The sequence below is a fragment of the Rhinoraja longicauda genome, chromosome 4 (genome assembly GCF_053455715.1).
Source record: "Rhinoraja longicauda isolate Sanriku21f chromosome 4, sRhiLon1.1, whole genome shotgun sequence".
Taxonomy (NCBI): Eukaryota; Metazoa; Chordata; class Chondrichthyes; order Rajiformes; family Arhynchobatidae; genus Rhinoraja; species Rhinoraja longicauda.
The window spans coordinates 59045057-59063144 of NC_135956.1; the positions used below are offsets into that span (position 1 = coordinate 59045057).

General features: G+C 46.7%; 1 protein-coding gene across 1 annotated transcript in view; it reads right to left on the reverse strand.

Annotated features, from left to right (window-relative positions):
- The window catches only part of rttn (rotatin), a 175102-nt gene extending 161453 nt beyond the window's left edge, over positions 1-13649 (reverse strand). Inside the window, exons 1-4 of the mRNA XM_078398650.1 lie at positions 13480-13649; positions 4960-5147; positions 2264-2459; positions 841-948 (exon numbers count right to left, since the gene is read on the reverse strand). Of these exons, the coding sequence (XP_078254776.1) occupies positions 841-948; positions 2264-2459; positions 4960-5147; positions 13480-13510 (523 nt within the window). The 5' untranslated portion in view covers positions 13511-13649. The remainder of the gene's footprint in view (positions 1-840; positions 949-2263; positions 2460-4959; positions 5148-13479) is intronic.
- Between the last annotated feature and the right edge of the window lie 4439 nt (positions 13650-18088).

Consider the following 18088-nt stretch of genomic DNA (forward strand, 5'->3'; position numbering starts at 1 on the left):
GCTATTTAATGCACACAGGAAAGAACAAACCACCTCAAGTCTCTCTAATGGTAGTACATGGAGACCAAGTGTAAACATCCCATCAGCCTCCAAGTGGGATGAACTGATCCCTCCAATTATTCATCTTCTGTGTTAGCGAGGCTCCAAAAAGAATTCTGCAATGTTTCCTCGTACCATTGCACCAAAAGGACTCCGAACAACATCATACTGAAAACATTTTAATTACTTCTATCCCACTGCAATAGCATGATAGTTATCCCCTTAATACGATACCAATGCAGAAAGCAGAGCAGTATAAAGATTTGTTGATCTGCTCATGCAGTTTTGTAGAATAGGTCAAATGCATATTCCACAAGACCAATACAATCTTAACATCTGGGGTTGTGCTCATGTAAAAGAAACTTGGTACTAAGTTGATGCAAGTTTTAAAATGTCACAACCAGTCCTTTAATCGATTTTTGCAAGCCTTTTATTAAATACCCCCTTTCTTTACTCAGCCTCATCTTCCTTACAACATAGTTACTCCTATCTGCTCCTATCACTTATGATCTTATTAGATTTTTGATTAGCACGGGTGTCAGAGGTTATGGGGAGAAGGCAGGAGAATGGGATTAGGAGGGAAGAGATAGATCAGCCATGATTGAATGGCGGAGTAGACGATGGGGGGGGGGGGGGGGGGGGGGCAAATGGCCTAATTCTGCTCCTATCACTTATGATCCTATGATAGTTCCTTGTAATAAAAATGTAAAAGTAGATAAACATATTTCAAATCGGAAGGTTTAAATCTTCTAAAGACATGAACACAAATCTGGAAGCATCCAAACATTTTTGAAAACTCACCAACAGCTTTCCGGGGTGGAATTTCATTTGGTTCCACTTGACTGCCGCTGTGTCGCTGAAAGTAACCAACCACTGTTTCTTCATCCTCGGGTGGTACATTTGGCACGACTGTAAAAATGTATTTTTAAAAAGACTTCCAGTTTTTGGTCAACAAATGAAATACCTAGTTTGGGTTTTTTTAAGTCCATAAATTGTACTATTTGAACGTATCTCTGGATGAAAAATCAACATAAAGGAAGCAGGCAAATAAAAAATAACAGAAAATAATTGAAGGGTCATTGCCCTGAATTATTGACTTTATTCATCTTTCTGCAGATGCACCGACAAAGGAGAGAATTTGATGATTCCTCCATCACCTGACAGACTAAATAAGCTTGCAGCCCAGTGGTATGAACATTGACTTCTCCAACTTTAGATAGTTCCTCTGTCCCTCTCTTCCCCTCCCCCTTCCCAGATCTCCCACTGTCTTCCTGTCTCCACCTATATCCTTCTTTTGTCCCACCCCCCCTGACATCAGTCTGAAGAAGGGTCTCGACCCGAAACGTCACCCATTCCTTCTCTCCTGAGATGCTGCCTGACCTGCTGAGTTACTCCAGCGTTTTGTGACTAAATTTTAAAATTTTCAATATCTTGGGACGGTGCACGTCATCTCAGCAACGCACACTAATTGAGAGGTAAATCTGCGGTACAAATTATGCAATTTTAAATAGCTTTTGGCAACCACAAAATACATTAAGCGAGGACTAGGCTTTCATTAGTTGTGAATGCATTATCCAGGATATATTTTGATGTAAAAAGACAGCTCATAGCAGATTCCAAAATGTAGGCCTCCCACATGGGCATCATAACCAATTCAACCTCTGCCAGATGTTATAAACACATGAGCCAGCATTCCAAGCATTTTGTTGGCTCCTGATGCCTACGAGGTCCATCTGTCAGATTGGCAGCAGTAGTAACACTTTCTAAGGAAGCAACCCTTACAGCAAAAATAATTTGGCAAATGAGGGAATTCTATGTTAGGGCTTAAACAAATAGTAGGTTGATCCTTACCGCAAGTAAGTCGTTATACAATTTAGGAAATGTTGTTGCAAATGTATAGGACTCTCACACATTTAGTTTTCAAAACCATTCCCTTAGGAAAGGTATCCTTAAAAGTCAACAAAAACTTTGCTGGGATGATTCCTAGGGTAAACTGATTGTCCCAGAATGAATAATGGAGTGATTGAAAACATCAATGCTCTGATTTAAAATAGTGAAAGATGTCCTCGTTGAAACATCTAAGATTAGAAGCGCTGGACCAATGCAGCACACACAAACAGAGGACTCAAAATTTATAAAATGTTTATAGTGATGTAATAAATTAATATAATGCACACTCTTAGTATTAGATCCATTATGTTTTATATTAACCTGCACAGATTACCTTTGTCAGAGGATTTTAAAGGTTGTGACTGATAGGCAACTGCAGGATCAACATCCACAATTGTATCAGGCAGTTTAAGCAGATCATCCATGACCTCGTCAATGCAGATCTGATGATTTGGCTCCACATTGGGTCGAAGTTGTGCTAGAAATTCCAAAGCCCCAATTTCTCGAAACATTTGAGCCGCTGAAGAATACTTTAGTCCCAAAAGACAAAAGGTACATGTTAGACTGGCAATGCAGATTTCATTCTTGGAAACTTTCAGCAAGTCAGGCAGCATCAGTAGAAAAAAAATTGAGAGTTAACATTTCAGGTTCAAGATTTTTCACCAGTAGTCCTGAACTGTTATTTTTCTTTCCACAAATGCTGCCTGATCTACTAAATGTTTCCAGCATTTTTTTGATTTTCAATTTTTATTCTTCCTTGTTTTGCAATTACAGTTTAAATTGACATTACTAAAAAGTATATAACAAACTTGTAACTGTATCTGAAATGCTTATCTGAGATGTATCTAAGTGCTTATGTGTGGTGATACTATATACAAAGATGAATTTCACTGTACCTCAGTACATGTAACAAATACAGTACTATATCATATATATATATATAAATTTATATTAACAGATGAAAAGATGTAAAATATTTAAACTAGATAAGAAAATTGCACAAGAGAAAGATGTACATTCTACAAATAAATAATATACAGTTAAGCAGGTGAACAAAGCAGCAGCTAGAAAAAATTGAAGTTATGCACTTTATGAAAATAGTGCAAATATCGGTGTATAGGAGAGATCTTGCACAGAATGAAATCTGCTTTTACAGTAAGCAACTGGGAAGACAATCATATATTGCTCTTTATTACAAAGAAGTTGGTGTTAAAAAATGAGGAATTGTTGCTAAGAATGGACCTGGCTTTGCCAGATCAAAATCAGGGCTAAATATTTAGGTTTGTTTCAGTTTTGAGGGCGGTACAGTGGTGCAGCTGGTAGAACTGCCACCTCACAGTGTCTAAGACCAGAGTTTGATCCTGACCTCGGGTGCTGTCTGTGTGGAGTTTGCACGTTCTCCCTGTGACCACGTAAATTTCCTCCAGGTGCTCGCTCCGGCTTCCTCCCACATCCTAAAGACTTGCACGTCTGTAGGTTATTGGCCTCTGTAAAATTGCCCCCAGTGCATTGGCAGTAGATGAGACAGCGGGATAACTTAGAACTAGGTGATCAATGGTTGTTGTGGACTCGGTAGACCGAGGGCCATTTCCATGCTGCATCCCTAAAACTAAAGATTGAAACAGCACTCCCCCAGTTTGGGGATGTTTAATTAATGAATCTTCACTACAATGAAAGACAATTAATTTTAATTTGTTACTTTACAAAGGTTTTCCACCTTCAACAAAGAGTAAGGAAAAGATTTGTACACCATCTTTCAAACATAGGTTCATAAATAGGTTCAGAGAATTGGCCTCCACTGCCTTCTGAGGCAGAGAATTCCACAGATTCACAACTCTCTGACTGAAAAAGTTTTTTCTCATCTCAGTTCTAAATGGCCTACCCCTTATTCTTAAACTGTGGCCCCTTGTTCTGGTCTCCCCCAACATTGGGAACATGTTTCCTGCCTCTAACGTGTCCAACCCCTTAATAATCTTATACGTTTCGATAAGATCTCCTCTCATCCTTCTAAATTCCAGTGTATACAAGCCTAGTCGCTCCAGTCTTTCAACATATGATAGTCCCGCCATTCTGGGAATTAACCTAGTAAACCTACGCTGCACGCCCTCAATAGCAAGAATATCCTTCCTCAAATTTGGAGACCAAAACTGCACACAGTACTCCAGGTGCGGTCTCACTAGGGCCCTGCACAACTGCAGAAGGACCTCTTGGGGAATGCAGGGAATGGAGAGATATTGATCATGCACAGTCAAGAGGGATTCATTTAATTTGGCATCATGTTTGGCACAGGCCCAAAGGCCCTGTTCCTGTGCTGTACCATTATATGTTCTATGATATTTCTCTGTATTATACCAATGAAAACTAGTGAAAACAACTGAAGCATCTTGTTGGCTTTGATGCACATGGGAAATCTTGGGGTTAGAAGGCCACCAGATAAATAAAAATTCTCTCCTAGTCTTATCATATGGTCTCACTCAGACTTCAAAAGAGATAGATGAAAAATTCAAATTTTATTTTAACAATGTTAAAACAAAATATAAGTATGCAAACAGGAGTCTTCACTTATTATTCATCTTTTGTGAGGTGGAGAAAAATTAATGAAATGGATTTCGGCTAGATGTGAGCAGTAAACGTCATTAAATCTTCAACTAGTTAACATGGGTATCGAGTCATTACATTCATGATAACTTATGCAGATTTGGTGATGAAACACATGCACTTATGGAGTTATAAAGTACCGGAAAAGGCCCTTTCGCCCAACACTTCCATGCCAATCAAGATACCCGATCTATTAACTACATAACTCGCCTAGCTTATAGAGATAAATTGGCCAATTCAAATTCATCATTTGCAAGACTTGATACCGAGCACATTGCCAGGGTCCTTTTTGCCTCAATGATTAATAATTCCGTTTTTTTTAACATTGTCAGTAGTTACAAATCAAAGGACAACAGTAATCACACCACTTCCCGATACCTAATGCATTTAAGTGATTCTTCTTCAGTGATTCCTCTCACACAAATAACTTACCTTTACAAGTTGCCCGCATAGCTTGAATACATCATCTTGCATTGGAACTGTTGGGAAGTTGAACCATTCAAATAGTCGTACAAAAAGGTCTTTTTCTTGTGCCAAATCAATAATAGAAATCAATCCATGATCAATTTTGCTCAAAATATTCTTCAGGGCACGAATTCTAATTTCCACCAGCTGGTGACCTACAAAAACAATGTCAAAGCCAAGATCCATTTTGAGAATTTGTTATTTCAAAGCGATGATTTAGGGTGGATAACTCCCTTTACAAACTGCAGGGATATGGCTAATGGGGAGCAGTGTGTCCTCCATTTCTGCACTCCATAGATAATCCAAAATTCCAGTAATATGGAACTTGCTATCCATCATTTCCATTGCTTCTGGAAGTGAACCACCAGCATTCCCATCAGTCTGAAGGACCTGACACGAAACATCACCTATCTTTGTCATGCAGAGATGCTACGTGACCAGCTGAATTACTCCAGCAATTTGTGTTTTATTTTAAACCCAGCATCTGCAGTTCCTTTTGTCTACATCAACATTACATGGCGGGATATTGCCCAACTAATAAGGGGACAACAAATAAACAAACAAAGGTGCTACACAAAATCATTACTTACCTTAGCAGGAATCCATTCAAGGTACTAAAAATAATATTCAGGGTGGGAAGAAGGGCCGAAAGGGAGTTCTATAAATCTTGGCTCTTGAAACTTCCACATTCTCAGAGTCACCTTGTCACCAAGCAGCCTAACATTATATCCCTGATTGACTGGATCTCCAATAACAGGCACTGAAGCTCTTTATTTCAGAGACAGTTAATTTGAATGATTCAATGCCTTTGATTATGCATACATGCAAGCAGCCTGTGACTATGTGATAGATAAAAAGAACTTTACTCCCACTGATTTATCTTTACAACCCTTAAAACTCAGCTACCAGAACTTGAAGGTAAGATCATCTTGTGTTTGGACAACATGTTGAAAAAATTGGGAATTGATCTGCATCATGTAAAATACAGCTCAAGAAAGGTAACAGGAAAACAGACAGGAATAACATTCTGCCACTACAAAAACAAAAATTTAATGAGTTATATCTTCCTGGTTATGGCTGGTGTATGAAGGGAATCATTCGCATTCAAACATTTCGAAAAAAGAAAGCATGACCTTTTACGGCTGGGGTGGGGAGGACTTCTTATGTCACTATGCTCTATTCATGGATGCCACATGGAGTGTAGCAACAGAGCTTACGGTGCTGGGATTGCCCAGCATTATATTAGGAATAGACTCATTAATCACATGCTAAATCATACCTGGCAAACAATTGGCAATACAATTATTTGAATAGAATTCTTGTTTGCAGAAGAAAGTTAATGATTAGTTTACCATAGATTTTCCATTGGTTGTTAGCGTTTAATATACTTCAATGATGTTTTCAATTTACATATTTAAAATTATTTACATTTAATGTTAGCTTTCAATGATGTCTCCAATTGTCAAAGAGACATCAGGGTTACCTCCTGCAACAATGCAGAACTCATGTACTTCATTAACTTCACACCCAATTTCCATCCTGCACTCCAATTCACTTGGACCATCTGCACCTCCCTCCAATTTCTTAATCTCACCGTCTCCATCACAGGAGATAGACTATCGACCAATGTCTATTACAAACCTACCGACTATGACAACTATCTAGACTCCACTTCTTCCCACCCTATTTCCTGCAAAGACTCTATCCGCTACTCCCAATTCCTCCGTCTCCGCTGCATCTGTGCCCAAGGAATTCCATAACTCCACAACCCGAGGAGTTCCATACCAGGACATCAGAGATGTCCTCATTCTTTAGGGAACGGGTGTTCCCCTCTTGTATCATAGATGAGGTCTTCACATGTGTGCCCTCGGTATCCCGCAGCTCCCCTCCATCTCACCCTCCCCACAGTCATAACAGAGAGAGTCCCCCTAGCCCTCACCTTCCACCCCATCAGAGATCACATACAGCAACATAATCCTCCAACATTTTTGCCACCTTCAACAGGAAAACCACAAGTCACATCTTCCCATCCCCACCCCTTTCTGCTTTCCACAGATACCGTTCCCTCCACAAGTCCCTGGTGCACTCATCCCTTCCCACCCAAACCACCCCTCCTCAGGTACCTTCCCCAGCATCCACAGGAGATGTAACACCTGTCAATATACCTCCCGCATGACTTCATACAGGGACCCTGATAGTCCTTTCAGGTGAGGCAGAGGTTCACATGCACCTCCTCCAACTTCATCTACTGTATCCGCTGTTCAAGGTGCGGACTCTTGAATATCGCGAGACCGAGCACAAACTGGGCAATTGTTTTGTTGAACACATTCGCTCAATCTGCCTTGGCCAACACAATCTCCCAGTTCCCAAACACTTTAACTTCCCTTCCCATATTGACCTTTCTGTCCTGGTCCTCCACCACTGTCAGAGTGAGGCCAAATACAAACTGGAGGGACAGCATCTCATATTTCGCTTGGCCAGCTTACAATCCAGCGGTATGAATATTAATTTCTCTAATTTCAAGTAACCTTTGCATTCCCTCTCACTTCCCATCCCTCCACCACCCTAGTCATCCTACTGCTTTCAGAGTCGTCCTGTTTGATCTACTCAATATCACCTGGTCCACAGTCAACAATAGACCAATGTGGGTTCCACCTTTCCTTGATCATGGTTGCTGGCTTTAATTTATTCTTTTCATACCATTCATTCATGTGTTCTTTGTACCTTTTCATACCTCTAGTTTCCCTCTCCGCTCACTCTCAGTCTGAAGAAGGGTCTTGACCAGAAACATCACCTATTCCTTTTCTCCAGAGATGCTGCCTGATACACTGAGTTATTCCAGCATTTGTGTCCTTCTTTGGTGTAAATCAGCATCTGCAGTTCTTTCCTACACATAAAAACCACTAAACTGCTTCTCAACTTTGATGAAAGGGGAACATCTGTGTCCGGATTTGCTTCACATGAAGAGTATGCTGGGGATGGGAGTTGTAGGATCAGACTAACAGGGGGCTGCTTGTGGCTGAGGTCCTTCAAGTTCAAAGTTCAAAAACACTTTATTTGTCCCCGTGGGGCAATTTACAATGGCACGTAGAGTAGTGCAAAAACTATTGGGGGGGGGGGGGGTGGGATTAGCAGGGTGATCAGCGGGACAGGGGTGGTTGGGAGTTGAGGAGCTGAACAGCCTTGGGGACAAAGGTTGCCCTTCTCCTCTGTGTCCAAGAGCCTGGGCAGCGAAGCCGGCGTCCTGAGGGGAGCCACTCAAATGCAGAGAACAGGACGTGTGAGGGGTCCTGTAAAATCCTGCCAGCTGACCTTAGCATCTGCTGGTCACATAGGCACGGTAGCGCAGCGGTAGAGTTGCTGCTTTACAGCGAATGCAGCGCCGGAGACTCAGGTTCGATCCTGACTACGGGTGCTGCACTGTAAGGAGTTTGTACGTTCTCCCCGTGACCTGCGTGGGTTTTCTCCGAGATCTTCGGTTTCCTCCCACACTCCAAAGACGTACAGGTATGTAGGTTAATTGGCTGGGTAAATGTAAAAATTGTCCCTAGTGGGTGTAGGATAGTGTTAATGTACGGGGATCGCTGGGCGGCACGGACTTGGAGGGCCGAAAAGGCCTGTTTCCGGCTGTATATATATGATATGATATGATATAGGGTGTAGAGGGCTCTGACAGGGAGTCCAATCATTTTAGAACAGACTTTGGCTGTGCTCTGCAGGCGGTTTCTGTTCTGAAGGCTGATGGAGTGGAACCAGCAGGTGAAGGAGAACGTGATGACGCTCTCAATGAAGGAGTATTAAAACGTTATGACGATGTCCTTGCTGACCCCAAAAGAATTGAGCTTCCTCAGGAGATACTGCGCTGCTGGCATTTCCTGAGGATACCATCTGTGTTGGAGGCAAATTTCAGCAGGTTGTCGAAGATTGTGCCCAGGTACTTATATTCTTCAACAATCCCCACAGGATTCCCATGGATAGTGGAGATGACTGCCGCAGCCAGTTCCCTCTGGTTGTTGGAGAAGGTCACTACCATCTCATTGATCTTGTTTGCATTTAGTTCAAGACAGGAGTTGTCGCATCACTCCACAAACTCATGAAGAGCTGAGCTGTGGTGCTGTGAGGGGCATGAGAGCAGAGATAGAACTGTGTCATCAGCGTACTTGACCAAATGACAGTTTGGCTGGGTGGACCTGCAGTCATCAGTGCACAGAATGAAGAGCAGGGGTGATAGGACACAGCCGTGCGGGGAGCCAGTTGATGTGTGTAGGTGGTTGGAGAAGGTGTTATTGACCAGCACTCTCTATGACCTGTTGGTGAGAAAGTCCATTATCCACAGGATTAGTCAGTCATCTAGGTGAAAACAGGTGGTGAGTTTCTCTGCAAGAATGTGTGGCTGCAGGGTGTTGAATGCAGAGCAGTCTGCAAACTGGAGTCTGGCTGTAGTGTTAGGGAGTTCCAGATGTTTATGTAGGGCGTCTATAATGAATGCTTTTACGTCGTCAACCCCTCTGCTGCACAGTAAGCAAACTGGAATGGGTCCACCTGTGTGTCTGCTGCCTTAATGATTTGGTTTTTGATGACCCTCTTCATCACAAGAGAGGTGAGAGCCACAGGCCTGAGGTTATTCAGGACCTTGATAGTGCCATTTTTTTGGTATGGAAATAACTGTGGAGTATTTCCACAGCTGGGGGACTATGCCGCTGGCCATGGAGCTCTGGAACAGGAGCTAGAACACGCCCCCTAGCTGCTCAGCACAGCACCTCAGGGTACGGCCACTGATGTCTGACCCAGGTGCTGAGTTCGCTTTGGTCTTTTTGAGGGCTTTTGCCACATCCTCTGTGTTAATGGTGAGGGCAGAGTCCCCAGGTTTGAGTGCAGAGATGGTTGCATCTAGCTGGGTGCTGTTGTCTGTCTCGAATCTGGTGTAGAAGGAATTGTCATTAGGGAGTGATGCTGGGCTGCTGCCTGCAACCTGAATAAGCTTGCGGGTGGTAAAAGCCGTATTCACAGCTGCCATGTTCTTGAGACCCTGCCAAGCTGAGCGGAGGTTCCCTCACGTGAATATTTGCTCCACTTTGTCTTTGTATTTCAGTTTAGCAGTTTTGATGGCATGCTTGACCTCTCTGTTAACCTCCTTTTTTTCAGTCTCCGGGCCGGGCTCAGGCGAGGCCGGGCCTGCGGCGAGGTGAGACCGGGCCAGCGGCGAGGCGAGGCCAGCGGCGATGTAAGCGAGCCCAGCGGAGAGTCGGGACCAGCGGCAAGTCGGGGCCAGCGACGAGGTGAGACTGGGCCAGCGGCGAGGTGAGCCCGGGCCAGCAGCGAGGTGAGACCGGGCCAGCAGCGAGGCGAGCCCAGCGGCGAGGTGAGGCGAGGCCAGCGGCAAGTCGGGGCCAGTGGCGAGGCGAGTCGGGGCCAGCGGCAAGATGAGACCGGACCAGCGGCGAGGTGAGACCGGACCAGCGGCCAGGCCAGCGGCGGGGCGAGGCCGGGCCAGCGGCAAGATGAGCCTGGACCAGCGGCGAGGCGAGTCCGGCGGCGTGAGGCGAGCGGCGGGGCGGGGCGAGGCAAGCGGCGGGGCATGTGTTTTGCGGAAAAATGTGAGGTGAAATCGAAATAGCGGAAATGAAATATGAAAGAGGAAACTTTCCACCAAATTCGGAAGGGTTGGGCGGTCTGTAGCATTTATCCAGTGTCTTTCCCAGATGGGTGGTGCATCTGACATTCTGATAAAGACCTTTAAACGATTTGTCAGCTGAGTAGTGATTAAAATCATGCAGGATGAATTTGGGAGAGTCAGGGGATATTTCAAGCCTGCCTAATGTTCTCATGATGTGCTCTATGGCTGTGACTGCATTTGCTCTGGGCTGAATGTAAACCAGAATGAAGAAAAGCTGTGGGAATTCCCTGGGGAGATAGAAAGGGCGTAGGGAAACAGCCAGGAGTACGATGTCAGTGGTGCACAGTTTCTCCCTAATGACGACCATTGAGCACCAACGTGTGTTTACATGGAGACAAACGCCGCCGCCATGTTTTTTGTCTGTGAGCTCATTATCTCGGTCAAGTCTTAGGGGGGTCCCAAAGCTATCTATGTGCAGAGAGTTATCATCGTCATTCTTATTTAATCACGTTTTCATGAATGCAAGAATGGAGGCAGTCCTGTATTTATACATGTGATTAATGTTGGCTTGTATTTCACAAAATGCTGGAGTAACTCAACAGGTCAGGCAGCATCGGAGAGAAGGAATGGGTGATGTTTCGGGTCGAGACCCTTCTTCAGACTGATGTCAGGGGAGACTTAAACCAATCATAGATTTTAAAAGAAAGAGCAACAAACTGCTGGAGGAAGTCAGTGGGTAGAACAGCATCCAAGGATAGAAAGGAAATGTCGAAATTTCGAGACAAAACCCGAATACAAGGTTAGATCCTGCTGCAATTTTTGACAACCACCCACTTTTGTGTCATCTGCAAACTGGCTAACCATGCCATGTACGTTCTCATCCAAATCAACAGTAATGAGCCCAGGACCGAACCCTGAGGTACACCTCTAGTCACAGGCCTCCAGTCCGTAAAGTAACCTTCCACCATCACCCTTGGCTTCCTTTCATGAAGCCAATTTTCTATCCATTCAGCAATCTATCCTTGAATCCCATGAGATCTAATCTTCCAGAGCAGCCTACCACACGTAGCCTTGTCAAATGCCTTACTGAAATCCATGTATACAACATCTACAGCTCTGCCCTCGTCGACCTTTTTTGGTCACATCAACAAAAATGTCAATCTGATTCGTGAGACATGACCGACCACGTACAAAACCATGTTGACTATCCCTAATCAGCGCTTGTCCATCTAAGTCAATGAAAGGAAGCATGCAGGTACAGCAGGCAGTGAAGAAAGCCAATGGAATGTTGGCCTTCATAACAAGAGGAGTTGAGTATAGGAGCAAAGAGGTCCTTCTACAGTTGTACCGGGCCCTGGTGAGACCGCACCTGGAGTACTGTGTGCAGTTTTGGTCTCCAAATTTGAGGAAGGATATTCTTGCTATGGAGGGCGTGCAGCGTAGGTTCACTAGGTTAATTCCCGGAATGGCGGGACTGTCGTATGTTGAAAGGCTGGAGCGATTGGGCTTGTATACACTGGAATTTAGAAGGATGAGGGGGGATCTTATTGAAACATATAAGATAATTAGGGGATTGGACACATTAGAGGCAGGAAACATGTTCCCGATGTTGGGGGAGTCCAGAACAAGGGGCCACAGTTTAAGAATAAGGGGTAGGCCATTTAGAACGGAGATGAGGAAGAACTTTTTCAGTCAGAGAGTGGTGAAGGTGTGGAATTCTCTGCCTCAGAAGGCAGTGGAAGCCAGTTCGTTGGATGCTTTCAAGAGAGAGCTGGATAGAGCTCTTAAGGATAGCGGAGTGAGGGGGTATGGCGAGAAGGCAGGAACGGGGTACTGATTGAGAGTGATCAGCCATGATCGCATTGAATGGCGGTGCTGGCTCGAAGGGCTGAATGGCCTACTCCTGCACCTATTGTCTATTGTCTAAGTGCATGTATATCCTATCCCTCCGAATACTCTTTAGTAACTTTCGGACCACAGATGTTAAGCACACTGATCTGTAGTTCCAGCCTGTAGTGTCCCCGTGTGTGTCCGTGTCCGTGTGTCCGTGTGTACCCGTGTCCCCGTGTGTGCCCGTGTCCCCGTGTCCCCGTGTGTGTCTGTGTCCCCGTGTGTGCCCGTGTCCGTGTCACCATGGGTGCCCGTGTCCGTGTCCCCGTGTGTGCCCGTGTCCCCGTGTGTGTCCGTGTCACCGTGTGTGCCCGTGTGTGTCTGTGTCCCCGTGTGTGTCCGTGTCCCCGTGTGTCCCCGTGTGTGACCGTGTCACCGTGTGTGCCTGTGTGTGTCTGTGTCCCCGTGTGTGTCCGTGTCCCCGTGTGTCCCCGTGTGTGCCCGTGTCCCCGTGTGTGTCTGTGTCCCCGTGTGTGTCTGTGTCCCCGTGTCTGCCCGTGTCCCCGTGTGTGTCTGTGTCCCCGTGTCTGCCCGTGTCCCCGTGTGTGTCGTGTCCCCGTGTGTGCCCGTGTGTGTCCGTGTGTGTCTGTGTCCCCGTGTGTGTCCGTGTCCCCGTGTCTGCCCGTGTCCCCGTGTGTGTCTGTGTCCCCGTGTCTGCCCGTGTCCCCGTGTGTGTCCGTGTCCCCGTGTGTGCCCGTGTGTGTCCGTGTCTGCCCGTGTCCCCGTGTGTGTCTGTGTGTGTCCGTGTCCCCGTGTGTGCCCGTGTGTGTCCGTGTCTGCCCGTGTCCCCGTGTCTGCCCGTGTCCCCGTGTGTGTCCGTGTCCCCGTGTGTGTCCGTGTCCCCGTGTGTGTCCGTGTCCCCGTGTGTGTCCGTGTCCCTGTGTGTGTCTGTGTCCCCGTGTGTGTCCGTGTCCCCGTGTGTGTCCGTGTCCCCGTGTGTGTCTGTGTCCCCGTGTGTCCATTTCCCCCCGTCTCCGTACCCAGTTTGCCGACCAGCACGGCCAGGTCCATGTCGCTGTCGCTGTCGCTGTCGCTGCCCCAGATCCCGCCGGAGATTCAACGGTGGCGCCGGTCCGCCCTGACTGCGCTCCGGGTCACCCGGCGGCCCCCCCTCGGCCGTTCCGCCTCCGACAACTGGGGCTTGAACGCGCTCTTCCCGGATTGTGGGGACCGGCGCTGCGGGCTGGACAGCGTCGCCCGTTACCGCGGTTACAGCCGCTGTTGGTGAAGCCCAACCTTGTTCCGGTAACATCCAGAGTCCCCGGGGTGGGACCCACATGCGCGGTGGCCATCGGAGGGAAGGCGGGCCCCAGGGCGGGCGGGAGGAGGGAGAGGGCGGGCGGGAGGAGGTGAGGGAGGGCGGGAGAGAGGGGGGGAGAGAGGGAGAGAGAGAGAGAGAGAGAGAGAGAGGGGGGGGAGAGAGAGGGGGGGAGAGAGAGGGGGGCAGAGGGGGAGAGAGAGAGTGAGGGGAGAGGGAGAGAGAGGGGGAGGGTGGGAGGGGGAGAGGGGGAGGGTGGGGAGAGAGAGAGGGTGGGGGGAGAAAGCCGGGGAGATAGATGGGGAGTGATGAGGTGAGGGACGGAGTGATGGGGTAGTGAGGGCTGGTTGAGGGACGGGAGTGAAGGGGGTAAGGGGAAGCCTGTGAGGGATGGAGGAGTGATAGGAATGGGGTGAGAGTCAGTGATGGAAGGGCTGAGTGAGGGGCAGGGAAGTGATGCAGTGAGGGATGAGGGTGAGGGATTGAGAGTGACAGCAGTAGAGATGGGATGGAGGGGGGGTGTTGGTGAGGGAATGGGGAGTAACGAAGAGGACGGATTGATGGGTTGACGGATGGATTGATCATGTGAGGGGAGAACATTGTGATGAGGGGAAGTGGAGTGTTGGGGTGAGAGGATACACTGATGAGGTAAGCGGGTGGTTAGGTGAGGGGAATAAAGGGGATGGGGAGGGTTGAGGGGATGGGATATTGGTGAGTGGGTGGAGTGTTTGCAGCGAAGCTTTGGTGACGTGACAGGAGGTTAGGTGATGTGGATGAGGGAATGGATTAATGGGGTAAATGGATTGTGAGGTGATGGGATGTGGGAGGGCAGATGATCGGGGTGAGGGGATTTTCTTTATTTCAAAAATAAATCTTATTAATAATAAAAAATACAAAGCACCCAAAATAAAATACAGTGCATGGCGCTCTTTACATTCATTGTCTCGTTCAGTCTATACATTAACATATATTCAGTTCCATACATTGTGTACAAAGCACCATTGCAACCTGTAGCCTCCTGGAAGCCTGTAGAAACGTTAAGCAATTGAGTAACATACCCCTCAATTCCAGTGGCAGGATCCTAGACTGCAGTCCTTTCTCACAAAGGCTTTGCATTACCTGTGCTGACATTGCATGTGTCCCTCAGCACATACTCCTGCAGCTTTAAATATGCCGTACAGCAGCCTTCCCGTACAGAGATTGATTGTACGCCAACAAGTGCATCAACAAGTTTAAGGCAGACCGTAGAGCATCTTTCACCAAGTAAATTATCTTCCAGCAGCACCTGATGTATGTCTCTCAGTATGCATCCCTGGGTATAGCAGATAGATCAGAGAGTCCTTTAATGCATTTGTTTGGGATGAACCACGACAAGACACCTTGCCTCTTTCTCCAGACCTTCCTTGCAAAAACACTACTGTCTCCTCTCCGCCGCAGCCGTCCTGAGGGTAATGTGCATTGGGAGTGAAATTCTGACCATACAGGAAGGATCTGACAGGGAAACCTCTCACACTGAGAGCCAAGTGAAAGCATGGTGCTTGCTGGCGAGTTCTGGCGATGTGACATCCTGCCAACTGAACTGCACAATCAGTTTAGGGTGCCATCCCACAATCCATCATGTCTTTGTCCCGCAGTGTCCTCAAGATGGTCCATGCAAACCATTGCCTGACGGTCTTGTGATCCAAGGTGTTTTTCTAGAACTTTTCACGAAGGATAGATAATGCGGCAATGTTCAACCACCTGGTTGATAGGTCAGCAATGGTACCAGGCCTATCCTTTGCATCATTGGGGACAGGTAGAACCTCAGCACCAAGTGGAGAGTGTTTTATTGTCATATGTCCCAGACAGAACAATGAAACTCTTGCAGCAGCACAATAGAATATGTAAATAAAGTACTGTAAACAATATAATGAACAAGAACAAACACACACACACAAACACATACACACTGACACTCAGACACCAAAGAGGTAGCAACTTCTGTAAATCCCGAACCAGGCCGTTATGTAACCAATCAATATGCTCTCTACTGTACACCTGTAGAAGTTCAAGAGAGTCCTCTCTGACGTACCAAATCTCCGCAATCTTCTCAGGAAGTAGAGGTGTTGATGGGCTTTCTTTATAATTGCATCAGTGTGCTGGATCCAGGAAAGATTTTCAGAGATATGCACACCCAGGAATTTGACACTTTTGACTCCACCATCGCCCCATTGATAAAGACAGGTTTGTGGGTCCTCATCCTTCCTCTTCCAAAGTCCACAATACGTTCCGTGGTTTTACTGACATTGAGAGCCAGATTGTTGTGTTGGCACCATTTGGTCAGTCGATCGATCTTCCTTCTATACTCAGACACATCATCAACTGTAATTCGTCCAACAACGGTGGTGTCGTCGGTGAACTTGAGAACAGACTTCGCACTGTGTCTGGCTACACAGTCGTGAGTATACAACAAGGGGGGGTGAACATGCAGCCTTGAGGTGCTCCCGTGCTGGTGGTTATCGAGGAAGAAATGTTGCTGCCAATTCGTAGAGACTATGGCCTGTTGATGAGGAAGTCGAGGATCTAGTTGCAGAGGCATACTCAGAGACCCAGTTCCATGAGCTTGGTAATCAGCTTTTTTTTTATTAATCAAAAATATTTCTTCAAATATTAAAATAATATATACAATACATTAAAACCAAAACAGAACCCACCACCATAATACAAGACAAACAATAAACTATTATACAACTATCTTACAATCCTTGTCCAGGATGCATTCAACCCCCGGCGGAGCCCAGTGGTCCTGGAAATCCCCCAAGGTGCTCGTGGACAGCGCGTAGTCCCTCTCTAACCCCACCCGGGTGCAGACGTAACCCCGGAAAAGGGGCAGGCAGCTGCCTCGGGCAGAACCCTCTTCTGCCTGGCGCCTTGACTCGCGGGTGGTCAACTTGGCCAGGCCCAGGAGCAATCCAACCAGGACATCTTCGGCCCTACCCTCTCCCCTAGGCACCGGGTGTCCAAAGATGAGGATGGTGGGTGAGAAATGCAGCCAAAAGGCAAGAAGCAGCCCCTTTAGATAATGGACCAAGGGCTGCAACCTCACAGACTTCATATACACGTGGTACACAGACTCTTCCAGCCCGCAAAAGTGGCAGGCGGTTGGCGAGCCTGAACCGCGAGAGAAACAGGTTGCAGGGAACTCCTCGGTGCGATTCCCTGCACCCTTGATCCCCGATATGGTAATCAGCTTGGAGAGGATGATGGTATTGAATGCGGAACTGTAGTCTATAAAAAGTGGAGAGCCAGTGAGATCGCACCCTCCGTTGGCCTGGTGTGGTGGTAGGCAAATAGTAATGAGTCGAGGTTCTTTTTGAGGTAGGAGTTTATATACGTCATAACCAAAGCAATTCATCACCACGGAAGTTAGTGCCACCGGTCGATAGTCCTTGTGGCACATCACCTTACTCTTCTTGGGTACTGGTGTTATTGAAGTCCTCTTAAAGCAGAGGGCCCAGACCTTAGACCTCAGTAATGAACCACAGACTGGTTCAAAGCGTAGACTGGTACACCCACACACAAGGTTAGCCATCTGGTTGAGGATGATAAAAAACATTCTGGTGTAACTCAGCTTGTCAGGCAGCATCTCTGGGGAACATGGATAGGTGATGTTTCAGGTTGGGACCCTTCTGCATACCCATATCTGTGTTCTCCAGAGATGCTGCCTAACCCACTGAGTTACTCCAGCACTTTGTGTAATTTTGTAAACTAGCATCTGCATGATGTTGGGTATGCTTTTGACCCTACTATCCAGGGACTTATGCATTGAGACTCATCAGAACTGTTCCATCTTGGAACCCGAAGTAGACTGAAAGATGGTTTGGGTGACTGGCAGGGCAAATAAGTGGGGGTGGGGCCACATCTGTGCCAATTACAGCAGCACCAAGAACACCTCACATCTGATGATCAGGTTCTTACCAGTTATTGAGAGTTCCAATTTTTGTTTAATCTTGCCATGCACGCAAGCCAATTTTTGTTACATACCTCAGCCTCTCCAAACTAGATCCCCATCACCTCCAGGTAATCAGACCCAATGGTGAAGGAGGACTGGTCAGGGCAGTTAATCACAGATTCATGGAGTCATACTAGTCCTATCCTGCTTGTTTTCACTGAACATTCTCTATCTGTTCATACTCTTGATCCTGGGGTGGTATTACCATATTCCATTACCTGAAGTTCAAGGTTTAGTTACTTTAGAATTCCCCTAATTGCATCTTGAATGCTGAGACACCGCCTGTGATGGCATTCTTGAAATCTCTCATTGTGGAGCAAAGATATCACTGGCAGAGCCA